Source organism: Neovison vison, chromosome 6 (assembly GCF_020171115.1).
Source record: "Neovison vison isolate M4711 chromosome 6, ASM_NN_V1, whole genome shotgun sequence".
In the NCBI taxonomy this organism is placed as follows: domain Eukaryota; kingdom Metazoa; phylum Chordata; class Mammalia; order Carnivora; family Mustelidae; genus Neogale; species Neogale vison.
Genome location: NC_058096.1, coordinates 208,831,236 through 208,849,059, shown reverse-complemented (window position 1 = coordinate 208,849,059; position 17,824 = coordinate 208,831,236). Strand labels below are relative to the sequence as shown.

The 17,824-nt window shown below is 45.8% G+C and overlaps 1 protein-coding gene across 3 annotated transcripts in view; it reads left to right on the top strand.

Annotated features, from left to right (window-relative positions):
• The window catches only part of LARS2 (leucyl-tRNA synthetase 2, mitochondrial), a 155,515-nt gene that overhangs the window by 46,563 nt on the left and 91,128 nt on the right, over nt 1-17,824 (top strand). For all 3 annotated transcript variants that reach the window (XM_044253744.1, XM_044253742.1, XM_044253743.1), the window contains 2 exons: nt 5,414-5,503; nt 16,730-16,873. In XM_044253744.1, coding sequence (XP_044109679.1) covers nt 5,414-5,503; nt 16,730-16,873 — 234 coding nt within the window. The remainder of the gene's footprint in view (nt 1-5,413; nt 5,504-16,729; nt 16,874-17,824) is intronic.

The window sequence follows — 17,824 nt, the reverse complement described above, 5'->3', positions numbered from 1 at the left end:
TGTTTATCTCCCAGTGTGCGGGGCTACCCAATGGCTGACTTACTGAACATGTGGTCTCCGGTTGTTGTTTCATTGTGTTTAACCCTGTTAACGAACCTGAATATGGCGAGGTTGTAAGGCAAATTAAACACATGGTGGCTTTGAGTGATGTTAGCTGCTCTGTGATCTGGGACCAGTCTCTGTCAGAGATGCCAGGGAACCAAGGAACAAAAAAGACCCCCCTAAATCCTGCCAGAGCAGAGAGGCGTTGGGGAGGTGACTGACCTGGCTCTCCCTGCCTGGGTGTGTGCATGTCAGCGGGGGAGGGTACACCAGAGGCGACAGACGGAACAGCCTCGTGTGGAGGTCTCCATCTGGAACATGTGTTTGGTCTTTCCCTCATAAACACTGTCTCTTGGTAATGAGGCCAGTATTTGGGAAGGGATAGTGATCCTAAGTGACCATTAGTTAGGTCCTTGGTCTCCCTTTCACCTTGTCCCAGTGGCCCGCCTCTGAGTGTGTGACAAGGAACCCGGCCTCCCTGCTCCGTGGCACACTGTGGGGCCAGCCAAGGGAAGTCGTCCAGTGACCCCTCCTATGGGGCCAGCATGTGCTCTGTATACATTATTTTGTCCTTACAACACCCGCCCAGATGGGCTTCGTTACCCCGGTTTTCTACAGAGCTGACAATGATGTGAGGACTTGAACTTGAGTCAGCTGGCCCCAAAGTGGAATATCTTTACCGTAGATCATGCTCTCCCCAGAGTTTTCGTGGACTGAGGAGTGTGAGCCTGATGAGGTACCCAGAAGGGGTCCGCCTGCCCCAATTTCTTCCTTCACAGCCCAGATGCTGTTTCTTTCAGGGACGGTAAAGTTGGCTCATCCTCCTTAGGCTTCGTCATGGCCAAATCGGTGTGCAGTGGGAACCCCTGGGAAGGCCGGCTCAGCCATGAACTTGAGCCGTCAGTGAGGTCTGAATGGCGTGTTGAGCCTCACTTGTGTTCTGAGGGAGCTCACCTTCTGTGTTGGGCTCCATGTTTGGCTGTGAATGTGCAGAATATTTTTAATGTGAAAAACCTGGCACCGTAAAATGTAGAATTGCAGGGTGGAGGCATGGCGCTAGTTGAGATCCCAGATTCATAAATTTAGCCTCTTGACAGCTCGGTTGTGCTTTCTGGAGTTCCGGGGGGTATGAAAGCCGACACCCTCCCGTAGATCTCTGTAGCATTCGGCTGAATTGCTGTTGCTCTCAGAGCTAGAACTTTGAATTGCTTGGTTTTGTTTTAAAAAACAGGCTGACAGCAACGTGGGCGTTGGCTTATTTGGAAAGCAGGGGACTGAAAAGGGATTTGGAAGACAGTACCCATCCTTGGCTTGATTCCTCTGGTGGTCTCCTGAAGAGGACTTACCAGGTTGGCACTGCCCCATGGCTCGTGGACAGCTGTGGGCAATGGAGCCACGGACACAGGGCTCCACCGTGGGGTCACAGGCAGGGCTGGGCCTGGAGGGGGCCGGATTCCAACAGATGCTATTGAAACTCTGAACTCCGCATCGCATCGGGGCTCCCTGCTCGGTGGGGAGCACTTCTTCTCCCTCTGCTGTTCCCCTTGCTTCTGCTCACTCTCTGACAAATAAATAAAAACCTTTAAAAAAGAAATTTAAAAAATCAAAGCCCTTCAAGCAGGGTTTCTCCTCTTGCCACTAGTGATGTTTGGGGCTAGATAGTTTTCTGGTCTAGGGGCTGTCCTGTGCACTGCGGCGTAGCCCCACCAAAATGTAGTGACGGATGTCTCCTGGCTTTACAGATGTGCCAGGGGAGAGGACGTTCTGCGTGTTGAGAAAACCTTTTCTTCGGGCAAGGAGGGAAGAAGGGCCAGTAACATCTTTGTGCGTGCCAACCCCCTCCCCCCACCACCACTGAAGACCTTTGTCTGCAGGGCTGGGTTTTGAGTAAATAGTTCCCCAGACACAGAATTTCTAGTCACTTGATGAAAGTTGCAACTTTGAAGCGGGTTAATTCCAGAAAGATATCTTTGCTGGTTTGTACTGAGAGGAGGCATCAGAATACCAGAAATAGCTATTTTGGTTTGGGGGAGTTTTTTCAAAGTTAGCAAATCAAGAGAGGTTCCAGGAGAGTTCTATGACATATTCATGGAATGCATTTCTGAGCAGTGTCAACCTGGGACCACATTTATGGTTCTTGTAGGACTGGCCCCTGGGGAGCCTGGTGATGTCTGCTGTGGCATCTCTTCATGGGTGCAATGGGTAGGACTAAGGGTGCTGGCTGGGCCCAGCAGATGGGAGGAGATGGGCAGGGGCCAGGTTCTGTCCTCAGGGCATCCCTTGCTCCCATCCCCTATCCCCTCCTGCTTTCCCCCTCCCACCCCCCTCCTCCGGGCAGGCCACTGCAGTCTGCAGGCAGGTGAACGAACAGACATGGAAATCAAACCATCAGGAGTGGATGATGGTGCTCAGGGCAGTGGTTTTCAAACTGTGCTCTTTTAGCAGCTGACATTACTTTTTCTTCAAACAATACATGCAGAAACCCCATGTAAATAAAGTGGGTCAGAGCCACATTTGAGGCCAGAGTGCAAGATGGGGACCCACGGTCCTCCAACCTTCTCCTCCCCTTGCTTCCGAGGAGAAGGCACTTTGCATTATACGTCTGACTGAAAGTAGGCTAATGCTTGGTTGGGTAACGATCTTTTCCTTTTTCTTTTTTTCCTGACTGGATCTTTTTTTTTTTTTTTTTTTCCTATTTTAGGTTAAAGTGGTTTTCAAAACCATAAACCAAGATGGAGATAATAATGCTGTTCCATTGTGGTTTAATTTTTCTTTCAATAGAGAGGCAGATTCAAGGGCTGACAACAGATACACATACATACATAGAGAATATATGTATTCTAATATAATATATTAGGTACATAGTATATATAGCGTTACATATTATAGTAATATATAATATAGAATAATTATATAAGTAAATATATAATTAAATGTTATATATTTAGTATATATTTTGTATATTTATTATAAGATATATAAATAAAGTATATATAATATACAATATATTTTACATTATATTAATTATAACTAAATATATAGAAAAATATATGTAACAGTTGTCATGATTTTGGTCATATTTGCTTCACGTGTTTCCTTAAACTTATAACAGATGAGAATTTTAAACGACATTCACAATAACAAGGTCTGGGGAATATTTTTACCCAGTTCCCCTTACCCACCCCTCACACACCACTGCCCCCATTTTCATATTGTGAACCGATGTTATTTGAATTTATTTGTGAAACCTATGGGAGGGATACCAATTTGATTCAACATGCAAGCATTCTTTTTTTTTTTTTTTTTTTTTTTTTACTTAAAAATGTAATTAGTTTGGGGCACCTGGGTGGCTCAGTGGGTTAAAGCCTCTGCCTTCAGCTCAGGTCATGATCCCAGGGTCCTGGGATCGAGCCCCACATCCGGCTCTCTGCTCTGCAGGGAGCCTGTTTCCTCCTCTCTCTCTCTCTCTGCCTGCCTCTCTGCCCACTTGTGATCTCTGTCTGTCAAATAAATAAATAAAATCTTTTAAAAAAATTTAATTAGTTAACATATAACCACATGGAAGCATATTTATATCCATTTTGATTTCAAGGGCTTCTCAGCCTGAGCAAAATGAAACATACAGAGGATAGCTCCTGCCCTGGGTTTTGTTAGAAAATGGGAGTTCTTAATTGGTCTCTCTGGAAAACTAGGGAAAATGAGTTCTGTGGCATCCTGCAAGGGCTGGGGGTGGGCAGGTAGCTGGTAGAGAAGAGATAAGGACATCTCAGAAGGTGAACTTGGGGGCGCCTCAGTGGCTCAGTCAAGCTTCTGCTGTCGGCTCAGATCATGATCATGTCCCGCGTCAAGCTCCCTGCTCCATGAGGCGTCTGCTTTTCTACTCCCACTCCCCCTGCTTGTGTTCCCTCTCTTGCTGTCTCTCTCTCTTTCTCTCTCTCTCTGTGTCAAATAAATAAAATCTTCAAAAAAAAAAAAAAAGTGAACTTGGAGGTTTAGGGAAATATACCCACCCATTGTGTGCTGGTCCCGTTCTTGAGTTGGCAAAGTGTCGGTGCATGTCCCGCCTGCAGACCTGGGATCCTGGGACCTCCGAAGCTGTGTCATGGGCCTCTCAGCTCTGGCATTGCGTGGGGCCGGCCCGCTGGGGGACAGCTCCCATGGGAGCCAAGCTGTTAGACTGGCGGGTTTTTCACTACCTGCCTTGCAGCAGGAGGAGTGGAGCCAGTGAGCCAAGTTGAATTCCTTGTTTTCTCGGCGTTTGCTCTGCTGTTTTTACAAAATACCATGTAAAAGGACCCAAGAATCTTACATAAGAAAAATAGCCCATTGGGGGCCCCAGTTTATCTGACACCTTGCCCAGTTCCTGTCCCACTTGCCCTCCCATCCTGGGTTTCAACCCTGTCTCTTCATTCATTCGTCTGAAGAAAGACTGGGTTGTTTGCACTTTCGATAGAAATACGCCTTATATCCATAGTCTTTTCCACATGGAACCATATAGAATGGTCCCTGCCCTACGATCATTTTGATATTAGCTGGTTTTTTTATTTTAGTTTATTTTATTTTTTAAAGGTTTTATTTGTTTATATTAGCTGTTTTTTTGACGTTAAAGACCACTCGAGAAGTGTGACAGTGTACAGGTTTTATGCTTACTTGACTTTATCAACTTAGAGATTGGTTCTTCAGTAGCTTGTTTTTAAAGATTCTATAGTAAATGCGTTTTCAGGACAGGAAACGTGTTTTCGGAACCTTAGATTTAGACTTGGAAATGCAAGCCAGGTGATTTTCCGCTAAGTTTAAATTTTAATAATGATTTTAATGGGTCTTCCTAACCAGGCAACAGCCTGATTCACCTAATGGAATAAATGGAATATAAATAAGTCTAAAAGAGCTTCCAGGGCCCAGTGACATGTAGAAACATGAGATTTGTTTTCAAATGATGTTTTCAAATGTCCTGCGGAAACGGGCAAATACTCCTCTTGAATTTTGTGATTGCTTTCAAAATGAGCTACATTTGTGAATTAACATCACGATCCCCAAAATACATGTTGACAAAAATGATAACGCCCAGTTTCATACAGTGTCATTCACCTGTTACTTGCATGGCCCCGGGGAAAGGTGTGCAGAAGACGGTGAGTTTCTGATCATTAAACTGACCGTAGGAAAGGTAGGGGTGGCATTTCAGTAATAGCTTTCTTCCCAGAATGAATTGCTTCTTCCCTCACTTTACGAATTACCAATAGAGGTTGGTAAATATTTTTGCAGTGCGATTGCTTTTTAAAATTGAATCACAAGGCCCATGCATACGTTGGTGATGGGGTGAGGGGGAATGTTGACAATGGCCTATGAGTAATTTTCCCCCCTTCTTTGGCAGGAAATAACTACATGTTTACCAGATTACTACAAATGGACTCAGTACCTCTTTATTAAGCTCTATGAAGCTGGGCTGGCCTATCAGAAGGAGGTAAGTTAAAGTTACTTGCACTGTACAATTTTTTTAAAATCTCAGTCTTATTATAGCACGTCCTGGTTAACCAAGCTACAAACCCTGCACAGAAGCAGTAGAAATGAACCCTCCATCAAGTTCATGAATTCAGTCATGGCAGACCCAGAAAGTAACTACTGCCTGGCTGAGTTTGGTGCCTCCAGGGCAGTCCCAGGGCTTCTGTCACCCTTGAATTCCACCACCAGGTGTGCCCATCCTGACATCAGGGAGGGAGCAGAGGAAGAGAGGAAGTTTCTCCAAGCCCAGGTCCGCTACCTCTCTCAGCTGTGCACAGCCTGAGTAACTTGACTCCAGGAATTGTGTTTTCTCATCTACTAAATGGGTGGTACCATCTCGCTTTCATGGCCTGGGGGAAGATTGGAGATGCTGTTGAAAGAACAGTTCTCACATCGGTGCCTGGGTGGCTCAGTCAGTTAGGCATCTGCCTTCCGCTCTGGTCATGATCTCAGGGTCCTGGGATCGAGCCCCACATTGGGCTCTCTGCTCAGTGGGGTGTTTCCTTCCCCCTCTGCCACTGTGATCTCTCTTGCTCTCACTCTCTCTCCAATAAATAAATAACATCTTCTTTTAAAAAAAAGAAAGAACAGCTCTTGTAGTCCCTACATCTAGTGGTCTCCCAAGAAATGGAGGTGCCTATTTTGGCAGGGGCTCAGTAATGGTAAATAAGCCTTTGGTGGGGAGAGAGGAGGGAAGGAGTATCATAGCGTGGCCAGGGTCTGCACTGTCAGGTGTAAAAGCCACGAGCAGCGTGTGGTTGTTGATATTTAAATCTAAAGTAATTCAGATGAAGTAATATGAATAACTCTGGTTCTCAGTCACATCAGCCCCGTTCATGTGCTAGTAAGCTAGCATTGGACAGTGCAGATATGGAAATTTCCATCGTAACAGAATAGTGACCTGCCAGCAGCACTGATCTAGAAAATTCAGAGGTAACAAGTAGAAAATCCATTGCACCTTTATGCTGAAGACATTCTCCTTTGACCAGTGGGATTTAAAGAATTACATTTGCTTTTCTGTGGTGATATCATACGGCTTGGTCTTGCCATGAACAGGCTTACATAGTCATTGTGGTTTAAGTTGAAAAATGTTTAGAATCGGGCGCCCAGACGACTTAGTCGGTTGCCTCAGTCAGTTGAGCTCAGGAACCTTGCTTGAGTTGATCCCAGGGTCCTGGGATCAAGCCCCGAGTTAGGCTCCCTGCTTGGCAGGGAGTCTGCTTCTCCCTCTATCCCTCCCCTCACCCCTGCTCATTCTCTTTCTCTCTCTCAAATAAATAAACAAAATCTTTAAAAGAAAATTATAATCACTGTGGAGACAAATGCAGAAGGCTCGATTTGAATTTCACAATAAAACCAAAATTTCACAAAAACCAAAAACCTTGACAGCACAAAAATCATATGGCTGATCAAAATCAGAGGGTGAAATTGGGGAAGAAAAGGAGAGGCAAGTGTGAAGCAATCCTTTTACCTTTCATAACAACGCAGCAGAGATGAAGAGCTAGAGGGGTACATCTGTTTTGTTTTAATAGTTAGAAAGGTAGCCATTAAGGCTCAAGGTAAGAAAGACCCCAGAAACTAGAAGAGGGGTCAGGGGTGGAAGGGGTGCTGTATGATCAGGCTGAATATTTCCTGTTCCATGGCAGAAGGTTAGTAAAACTGTCTAAAGGTAATATGCCAAAATCAAAGTGTGATTTACTAAAGTTACAGTGGTAAACACCAAGAGAACAGGCAGAAGCTGCTCCAGGTGGAGGCATATTTTAATAACCATTCCAGATTATTTTTGAATGTTCTTTCTTGATACTACACCAAAACTCAGCAAGGGGTGGTTTTTCAAAGTTAGTTGCGGTAGTAAATCTGAAACATCAATGAACTTTCATACTCTGCTACATTGAAATGCATTGGTCTGTCTTGCACTTTGAATGGATTTTTTTTTTTTTACCCATGCCTCATCTTGTAATATCGTGCATCGGTCCCTTGGAAAATCCCCGTCTAGTGAGTTATGCAGATCTTCCAAATGTTGCCATATTTCATCTCAGAATACCATCAGAAGAGTTTTTAAGTCTTGGGAAGCTGTGAAGTTCATGGTGGGTGGATGCAAGTTTTTTAAAATTCTGATTTTTTTTTTTTTCACTTCAAAGTTCAAATTTCATCACTGGAAACAGAAACCATCAGTTGTTTCCCTTGGAGCCGCGGGCTCACATTGTTTATTTCTGCGAACGTGTTTGCCATGTTCCTGAGTCTCAGTCACCATAGTCGATCATCAGTCATTCTGTCACATAAAATCATAGTTACATGAAAAAACTGATAATAAAAAAACTGGCCAATCCGCTCACCACTCAAATAGTCCCGTTTGTGCTTTCTCTCGAGACAACTGTCCCAGTGTGGCAACACGTAGGCCTACGTCCCATTTCATCACAGAAAATACAACGAGGATGTGTGCTCAAGTGTTAAGATGTAAGCACACAAACACGTTTTATTGCCTCGTCAAGCACCTTATCAGTGAAACTGACCTTTTTTCCCCCCTTTCTCCCGGAAGTGCACAGTGCTCAAGAATCCGGTGTCCCCTCGTAGGGTCCGGCGCCACCACCTTGCTTCATGCTGAGGGCCGATGGTCTCACCCACCATCAGTTTTGAATTCTGGGTGCAGATGTGAACACAAGGAAAAAGGCCAACAACGTCTTATTATTATAATGAAGAGTTTTGACCTACAGACCCCTTGAAAGGGCCTCAGGGAACCCCAGAGGTCACACTTTGAGAACCACTGTACAAAGTAATCAACACCTACCCTGTGCCCTGCTCCTGTCTTTAAATTAAGAATATTAATGTGTGGGTTATTTAACATACATTGCTGTTGAGTTGATTTTATTTTTTCGGAGGAAGACCCGAGTCCCCAGTAGCATTTGGGGGTGAATTAATTGAGAATTTGGTGGAACTGGAGCATACTGCTGTCCCAGTCCTGTAGACCTCCCTGGGTCAGTTTAATTTCTTAAAACACCATAGCCATTCCTGGGCCCAGAGCCCCCTCAAGTGGGCAGTGGTGAGAGACCAGAACATCTGTTCGGAGTTCCTGCCCGCCGTAGACCTTTTTATATTGTTAAAGTGTAGTTTCCAAAAGTTACAGACCTGGTTCCCGCCCAGATACAAAACGAACATGCATCAGAGGTTTTATCCACCTTCTCGTTAGTGGGGAAACCAGTCATATGTTAAGACTGGTTCAAAGTGAGATTTCGAGAACGGAGATTTGTAGAGTCAGAGGAACACTGAAATGAACCTGCTAATAGAATCCAAGCCACCTAATGTCCTACAAGGCCATAAGCCTAATTTTGGGAGCATCCTTCGCTATGAAATAAATCACGTGCATTTTCACTGGATGGGAGCTGTTGGCATTATTCTCAGATGGAAACCATTTGCACTGGGATGAGTTTTCTGTAAGTTAACCTCCCCATTGTACCCGGGCCAGATTGTAAAACAACTTAAATCATAGTAAATAAGAAGTCAAACCAAGGTACCAGCCTCTAGAAAATCAGATCATCCCTGGGGTATGTGGGCCTGCTAGACCACCCCAGCCTATGTGGAAAGGATACTACTTCCTGGTCCCTTTTGTCTATTTCTGAGATCTGACTAATTTTTCTTAAAAGCATTATTCAGCAGTTTGAAGGAAAAGGGTAAGAAGGGAATGAGTAGAAAATTATCAACAGATTTCAGTGCTGATCTGGTGGCCCGACAGGCTCATTTCCAGAAGAGCAGCCCTGACTCCAGTAATTATATCCAGAAGGGGCTTCCACACCGGCATCACCCATGGGTCCAGGCAGAGGGAGGGAGATAGCAGGAGCTACGTATGTTTCCCAGGTGACAGGATGACCTCAGATCCAAGTGAGACATGAAAGCATAGGGCGCCCTGCAGGTAAACTGCAGGGAAGGGTAAATGGTTGGTGGAACAGTTTAAGCAGGTGTCTTGGGTTATCCAATGGTCCTTAGCCGAAGTGGTGTGGTTAGTTTATTTTCTATGCTTTTACCTCTCCCTCTGCCTGCTCCTCCCCCTCTTTGTGCTCTTTGCTCTCTCTCTCTCTCTCTGGCAAATAAATAAATCAATAAAACCTTCAAAAACAATTAAAATTTTATATGCATGGGATGTTGAAATTATGGGGGCACATTGACTTAATAGCGTAAGCATTTCTGGCACGGAGCCCTTGCGTGTGCTGTGTAATATTCCTTCACTGGATTTTATTCTTTGTAGCTATTTATTTTATTTTTGAATACATTGAAGATTTATGGTAGTATTCCTATACATAGGACACTTGCTTCTCTGTCTCCGCCCTTGGGTTTGTTCCTGGTACCTCTCCCAGCACGTCAAACCCAGATAGGAAACTGAACCTTGTCACTCTTGGGTTGGATCCAAAGCCAATCATACGCGGCATCTTAGGAGCTAAGTAACTTTTTTAAAGACAGAAGGGATTCTGGGAGAGGGTCTCATGGCATGGACACAGCCTCCTGCTGGCTCCAGATGTCTCTCTCCTCCTCACCTCGCACCCCCTCCAAGTGCATCCCCTTGGGGAACACAGTTCAGTTTCCCCCACTGACAGCTTCTCTCTTAGGAACAACTTACATTCATTTCCTGTTGTTGCTGCTGTAACAAATGACCACAAACGGGGTCTTCCGAAAACAACACAAGTTGATCGTCTTACAGTTCCAGAGGTCAGAAGTCCATGGAATGGGTCTCCCTGGGATAAAAAGATGCCAGTAGGGCTGCCCTCCTTCTGGAGACTTTAGAGGAGAATGGGATTGCTTGCCTTTTCCAGCTTCTGGAAACTGCCTGCTTTCCTTGACTTTTGACCCCACTTCCCTCTCCCACCCTCAGTCTTCAAAGCCAGAGCCTAGCATCTTGCAGTCTCTGCCCTGTGCATCCACCGTCCCACATCCTTCTGACTCCCCTGCCTCCCCATTTCTCTTCCAAGAGTCTTTGACATGACTTTGGGGCCACCTGGATAATCCAGGCTGATCTCTCCAATCTCGAGATCCTTCGTTTGATCATACCGTCCAAGACCCTTCCACCATGTAGGTAACATATTCACCAGTTTCAGGGACCAGGATGTGGACATCTTTGGGGTGGGATTGTTCTGCCTGTTATAAGACTCTTCTCCCTGATTCCCTGAGGATTAACCAGATCAGTGCTTTTGAAGAACCTGGAGTGCCTGGCACACAGTTGGTGCTCAATAAATGCCTGCCTGAGCATACCCGTGGAGTTACCTGGAGTCGTGGTTTGTTGAAATTGGAAAAAAACTCCTAAAGCTTCCAGGCTAATTCTAAGGCACCCCATCCACAGCCACGTATTAGGAAAGAATAAGGTAGCTTATTCTCTGGATTTGATTTAGAAAGGTAGTGGTTTTGTGGCTAGTTGTTGCCTGAAAGGTGTTTGGTGTATTAATTTTTTTGGAGTCCACCTAGCCGTGATCTTAAGAAAAAAATCCCAGGGACGCCTGGGTGGCTCAGTGGGTTAAAGCCTCTGCCTTTGGCTCCCGTCATGATCCCAGGGTCCTGGGATCGAGCCCCGCCCCGCAGCATCGCATCGCATCGGGTTCTCTGCTCAGCAGGGAGCCTGCTTCCTCTCTCTGCCTGCTTCTCTGCCTACTTCTGATCTCCATCTGTCAAATAAATAAAATCTTTAAAAAAAAAGAAAAGAAGGAAAGAAAGAAATCCCAAATAGAAGGCAGAAATGCACACTTGGTATGTTTGAAGTTAGCCCTATGCAAGGTATTATATTTCATGTGGGTCTCCTTTTTATTGGGTAGCTATTTCCAGATTGGCTTTAAAACATAAAACGAATCGATGCCAGTTGGTATTCCGCTCACACGGTTTATTGCGAAATACAAACTTTTGAAACTTTTGAAATTAACATCAGGAAGTTAACTGACTCTAGAAAGACTGCAGGTAACATTCTCTGCAAAGCAATTTAAGCCAAAAATAACCCACCTATTAATAATGCCTTTCCTCCAACAGCATTGTCATAACTTTTTTTTTTTTTAAATAGGAGATAGCCTTAACCCTTAAATTCAGTTCTGGCATAAGCTGTCTAAATGAACTTACATTTGGGGAGACTATTTTAGCAAGGCATTACCAGACATAGCTGGAGTGTGGAAGTCTTTTGTCCATGACTAGCGCCGTCTATCAAAATGCTTATTTCCTTTGCAAAGGGCATCTCTTCCTGCTCTCACGAAACAAAAATATGTTCAGCCAAAACTATGGTTATAAAGACGTACACTTGGCAGAATGTTAATTTCACTGCTCTGGTTTAAAAAAAAAAATGACGGAGAGGTGGTGCATGGGGAGGGTGCCGTGTTGTGCTTGAGCATTGGGAATTGTGGAAGCCACCCAATCTGTGAGTTTGCCTTTGGGCTCCTGCAGGATTTTCAGAGGCAGCTGGGGACGGAGCTAATGGCACTCACTGGAGTGAGCCAGGTTTGCAGCACCCGGGAGCAGGGAGCGGGCAGGGACCACACAGGGTGCACACACCCGCAGCCTCTCCCGCTCTGCCCCCTGGTGGCGACGGAAGGCAGTAGCAGTAAATAACCGGTCGCCTTGGAAACCCTCCCCTCCGGACTCCATCTAAACTCAGGCCCATCCAGGGTGGAAGGGAGCTAGATGGATTTTGAGAGTTTGATTTTTTGATAAGGTCTATGTGGTGTTCCTTAATGAGGCATGGTTTTGTCGGGAAAATAGCTAGTGGACCTTGAGAAAATCAGTACCCTAAAGCATCCTTCTGGAACCCGCAGCTGCCTCACAGAATACTGAGGAAAGTATAGGAGAGCCTGAGGAGATAGCAGCAAGGAAAACGATGGAGGGTAGCCTGAGAGGCGTTGGCTAGGAGACGAAAGCATGGCAGTGGAAGGTGTGATCTAGAAGGGACCCGTGCCTTATATGAAGGATGGGGCGCAGGGAAGGAAGGGGAAGGAGGACCCACGTGAAAGGGGAGGTTGAGATGAAGCAGGAGGTCTGGAACAGGAGGCTCACTGGGCCAGTCGGTGCCACACAGCTGCTGTGTCACAGAGAGAATTGATGAATGAGAATTCGAGAGGAAAACACCCTGAGAATTCCCACTGGTGCCCATAGTCACCCACACCTCTGAGAACCTACAGGCCAAGAAGGGAAGTGGGGGAGGGGGCAGAAATGATGGGATACCTACCTCGTGGCCCTGGCTGATTGAGGTTTATGAGTGTGTCATGGGGCGCATTTCTAAAAAGCTTTCTGAAAGCGTCCCACGAATCACTCAAACAAACAAAAAATACAGATGCTGGTTTTTAACCCTTGATCCACTGGGGAAATTCCCTTATTTGGAACGGCTCCTTCTGTGATGTTACCAGATGACTTATGTGAGCGAAGCAGTGGGCAGAACCTCACGGGGTTCAGTGTGTTTGCAGGTGTTTTCGTGGTTTCATGGATCGATTTAATCAGTGATTTAAGGTTGGTTTCGAAATACCGACACAGGCTGTGTTTTACCAGTGAGCCTAGTTTACTGTAAGGGAGCATGAAGGTGGCTTTAATAGATGTTGGCAAACGAAGATCAACCAGGAAAGGAAAAGACATGACCGTAGTCAGTGACGTTGTCCAGAAACGATATTAAATGTAGCAAGACTATGCTTGAGTAGGAGTCAGGGGTATCTGTCAAAGTCAGTGTTCAAGACGTAAAAATCCGGGAACGCCGGATAAGAGAAGACCCTGGTTTCAAGGGAGGTTGCATGGTAGAGACTTTCATAAGAATGGAGACCTGAGAAAAGGGATTTGGGAGCAGGTCCTGGGGGCCTCACGAGGCTGCACATGCTACATACCCAGAACCTCAGTGGCCCTCTATTTGGCACACCCCCCTGGATTAACCCCCTGCGGAGAGGCTGCACCTGAACCCAGCAGGTCTGGGGATGGGCTGGATTGTGGTCCTGGAAAGAAAAGCCAGTGGTTTCTCCCAGCTGATGCATCTTTGATTTGAGATACTATTTCCTTTGGTCTTTTTCTCTCCCCCACCAAGACTTTCAGTGGAGTGGGGGGGCAAAATTGGTTTTGTGTTTTGCTTTTATTTGTCTTTCGTTCAATGCCAGGGTTTTATTATAACTTATAAACCTCTTTGGAGCACAGCTCCCTCATTGTATTTCGTAACCTGGAACCTGCGACATGCTAGGCTGTGCGGGAAATGTTGATAAGAAAATAAAGTCCTATTTGTTTTTGTAATCTGCAGTGCTGTTTGTTTCTCCTATATCCTCAGAGGTCTGTTTGTCGTCCGTCTTTCTTTCTTTCTTTCTTTCCCCTCTATTTTATACAGTTTTAGTTGTACATCTTTTTTGGGGGGATGGGGGCTCTTGAAAGACCTGTCAGTGTTCCTAAATAATACTTGGCCCTTTCATTTTCTCTTTTCTTTTCTTTCTTTCTTTTTTTTTAAAAAAATTTATTTATTTATTTGACACAGAGAGAGATCACAAGCAGGCAGAGAGAGAGGGGAAGCGGACTCCCTGCTGAGCAGAGTCCGATGCAGGGCTTGATCCCAGGACCCTGAGACCATGACCTGAGCGGGGGGAGGGGCAGAGGGAGAGAGGGAGTTCTCGTGCACACTTCCCGCTGAGTACGAAGCCCTCTCCTGAAATCATGACCTGAGCCGAAACCAAGGGTCAACGCTCAACCAACTGAGCCACCTAGTCCCCCTTATCTTTTCATTTGAAGTGGTACCCCTCCCTGTAACCCCTAATCCGGGCAATGATAGTAGAGAAGTGAGTCATCCTTAGTTTATTAACCCGAAGTTTTTAGATTTGGAGAGAGATTAGAGCTAGAGAAAGAGAGCGAGCTCAAGCAGGGGGAGCACAAGCAGAGGGAGAGGGAGAAGCAGGCTCCCTGCTGAGCAAGGAGTTTGATGTGGGACTCAATCCCAGGACCCTGGGATCATGACCCGAGCTGAAGGCAGCTGCCCTACCCACCGAGCCACCCAGGTGCCCCACATCTAGGATACATTTGTCTTAGATTTTGTCTCTCTGTATTTATGGATTCAAGGTTTTCAGGGACTGTGGAACAAGAGGGAAAAAGATCATTCGGTGCAGACCTCGCCCACCCCCCGCCCTGCCTCTGTGCCTTGCAGGCTTCCGTTTTTCAGTGGCTACACTAGGTTTTAGTTGTAAAACTAACCCACAGATGAGTTAGTCTGTCTTCCACTCTTAGTTTTTAGATGTGTCTCTAGATCAGTCATGGTCTTGGCAGGAAATAAAGAACACACCCGAAAGCAGTTACTGAAGAAAATGAGATGAAAAGACTGATTCTGTACAGAGTTTAGGGAAACCCACAAGCAGTGGTCAGGCACCTGGTGCTGGCCACAGAGGGAGGCCTTTGCCGGCCCAGTCTGAAGGCACCATTGTTGGAACTGGGAGAAGCGGAAGCAGAGGCCTGTGTGATGGAGGCTGCGTTGCCTTTGGGACCACCAGACACCACCGACCGGGAGGATGCCAAGGTGCCTCTCACCGTTGAGTGCAGGAGTAGGGCAGGTGGCCCGGTGAGCGCCGCTGTAGAGATCAGCTTCCCGAGGTGCAGACCGGGGTGGAAAGAGGATTTGGAGGGGTAAATGGGGGGAGGGACAGAGGGAGAGAGAGAATCTTCAAGCAGACTCCCCGCTGAGCACAGAGCCCAACCTGGGGCTTGATCCCATGACCCCAAGATAAGGATGGGAGCTGAAATAAAGATTCGGCCACTCAACTGACTGAGCTACCCAGGTGCCTCTTATTTTAAAAATTCTTCTAGAAATAGCAAGTATCAAGTTAGAATATTTCAGTGCCTGGACATATCTTCTTTGAATTCATTGTATTCATTGACACCTTTGTTCTAAGTTTTACCTCAATGCATAGAATGAACATCAACAGCAAACCTGCTTTTTTCGGTGACAGCAGAACTGAATGAGAATTCTGCACAGACGCTTCATGATGGTTAAGACCATTATGGTTCAGTCAGTCGGACGCATCCATGGGGGTAGATTTCAGAATATTGCTGCCTTTCGGGGGTAGATACTGATTTGGGGGAAGTCACAGCAGAATTTTCTGGGATGCTGGGAATGTTCCATATCTTGATAATGAGCGATGATAAAAATTCGTTCAGTTGTACACTTCTGATTGATCCACGTTACTCTCTGTATGTTCTACCTTAATTTAAAAGGAGTTTTTAGGGGCTCCTGGGTGGCTCAGTCAATTAAGCTTCCGACTCTTGATCTGCTGACCTTTCAACACACTCAATGATCTTGCAGTGGTGAGATCAAGCCCCGCGTCGGGCTCCACGCTCAACTGGGAGTCTGCTTGGGATCCTGCCTCTGCAGAATCCTCTGCCTCCCCACCCCCACACTCATGCACTCTCTCTCTCTCAAATCAGTCAATCTTAAAAAACAAAACAAAAACAGCAGTTTTTACAAGTGGCAAAAATTTTTATAGTTTCGAGAGACCTGAGTTCCTGCCCATACTCTTACTTCCTGACTGTGTGACCTTAGACAAGTTATCTAATCTCTCTATTCCTCAACTTCCCCGTCTGTAACATTGGGGTAGTAATATTCTTACCTCCACTGTCTGGCCGATGAACTCACAAGTGTGGGTAGCATGCTACATGAGGGGCAAGTCTTTTGCTAACACCACAAGGCTCTCTGGCCCCAGGAGTAAGTCTAGATAGTAATTCTTGCTACAAATAATAGTAATAACATAATATTCTTACCTCTTCAGAAGGGCCAGCCTTAGCACAGCATCTGGTGTGTGGTAATCACTCAATACATGTTAGTCATTTATATTCAAATAAATATATTTGTTTTCCCGAAAATAACTGCTAAGTTTCAGGTACCATTTTTTTTTCTTTTCCTCTGTTTACTAAAATCCCTAATCCTGCAGGTTCATCCTCTCACACCAGAAGATACCAAACTTAATTAGGCATGTGCTCACGGGCTCCCTCCCAATCCTGCTCAAAGGTGAAAGCATGGAGGTAGTTCGTGTATTCTGGGTTTTATTTTTGTTGTTGTTCAACAACACGCTGGTGGTTTCCTTGCCCGGTGGTCCTCCCAAGGAGATGCCCTCAAGTCTCAGGGCAGAGATCCTGCTCTTGTTGACTTGCACACATGCAAGGAGCCTCAAGGTGACCCTATTCCGTACGCTCACCAGACGGCATCATTTTGTTCTATGAACTTTAACAGGCCTTGGTTAACTGGGACCCGGTGGACCAAACGGTGCTTGCCAATGAGCAGGTGGATGAACATGGCTGTTCGTGGCGTTCTGGAGCAAAGGTGGAGCAGAAGTACCTCCGACAGTGGTTTATTAAGACAACTGCTTATGCAAAGGTGAGTGTCCGCCTGGTGGTTCCCTCCTCCCCAGTAATGCTGTGTGTGCTGGGAGGCAACACCAAGGTCTTCTGGGTATTGGAGAGCCTCACTGTTGGGAATAAACTCTATGAAGGGCTCTTGGAGCCATGGGTGTGTAGACTGGGAGCACGTGAGCCTCACGGTCACTCACGCGAGGGTGATGTGTTTGGGTGTTTTAGAGGTAAGTCATGAATGGCACCTGGGGTCATTGTTGGACATTGCTTGCTGACCTTTCAACACACTCAATCATTGTGCTGCCATAGAGGCCAAACAGCGTTCGGTTTTATTTGCAGTTATATCAGCAATAAAGCTAGAAAGGAAGAATATATCTTCCTCTGTATAGTACTAGGAAAACCTCCAGCAAGATAGTAGGACATTTCAGAGGGTCCAGAGAAGGCCATCTAAAAAGAGTAAAGAGGGGCATCTCTGTGACTCAGTCTGTTAAGCCTCTGCCTTTAGCTTAGGTCATGATCTCAGGGTTCTGAGATCGAGCCCTGCGTCGGGCTCCTTGCTCAGTGGGGAGTCTGCTTCTCCCTCTCCCAGTGCCCCCCACTTGTGTGGGTGCTCTCCCTATCTCAAATAAACAAATAAATAAAATCTTATTAAAAAATAAAATAAAATATGGGGCCCCTGGGTGGCTCAGTGGGTTAAAGACCGGGTCATGATCTCGGGATCCTGGGATCGAGCTCCGCATCGGGCTCTCTGCTTGGTGGAGAGCCTGCTTCCTCTCTCTCTCTCTGCCTGTGTCTCTGCCTACTTGTGATCTCTGTCTGTCAAATAAATTAAAAATAAAATCTTCAAAAAAATTAAATAAATAAAATAAAATAGAAGGAGTGACAGGTTGGTCTGTCTCCATGGAGGAAGAGCAGAGTGAAAAGGAACTAAACCAGGATCCAAAGCTCTGATTTTAATTCTTGTGTCCCTGACTAA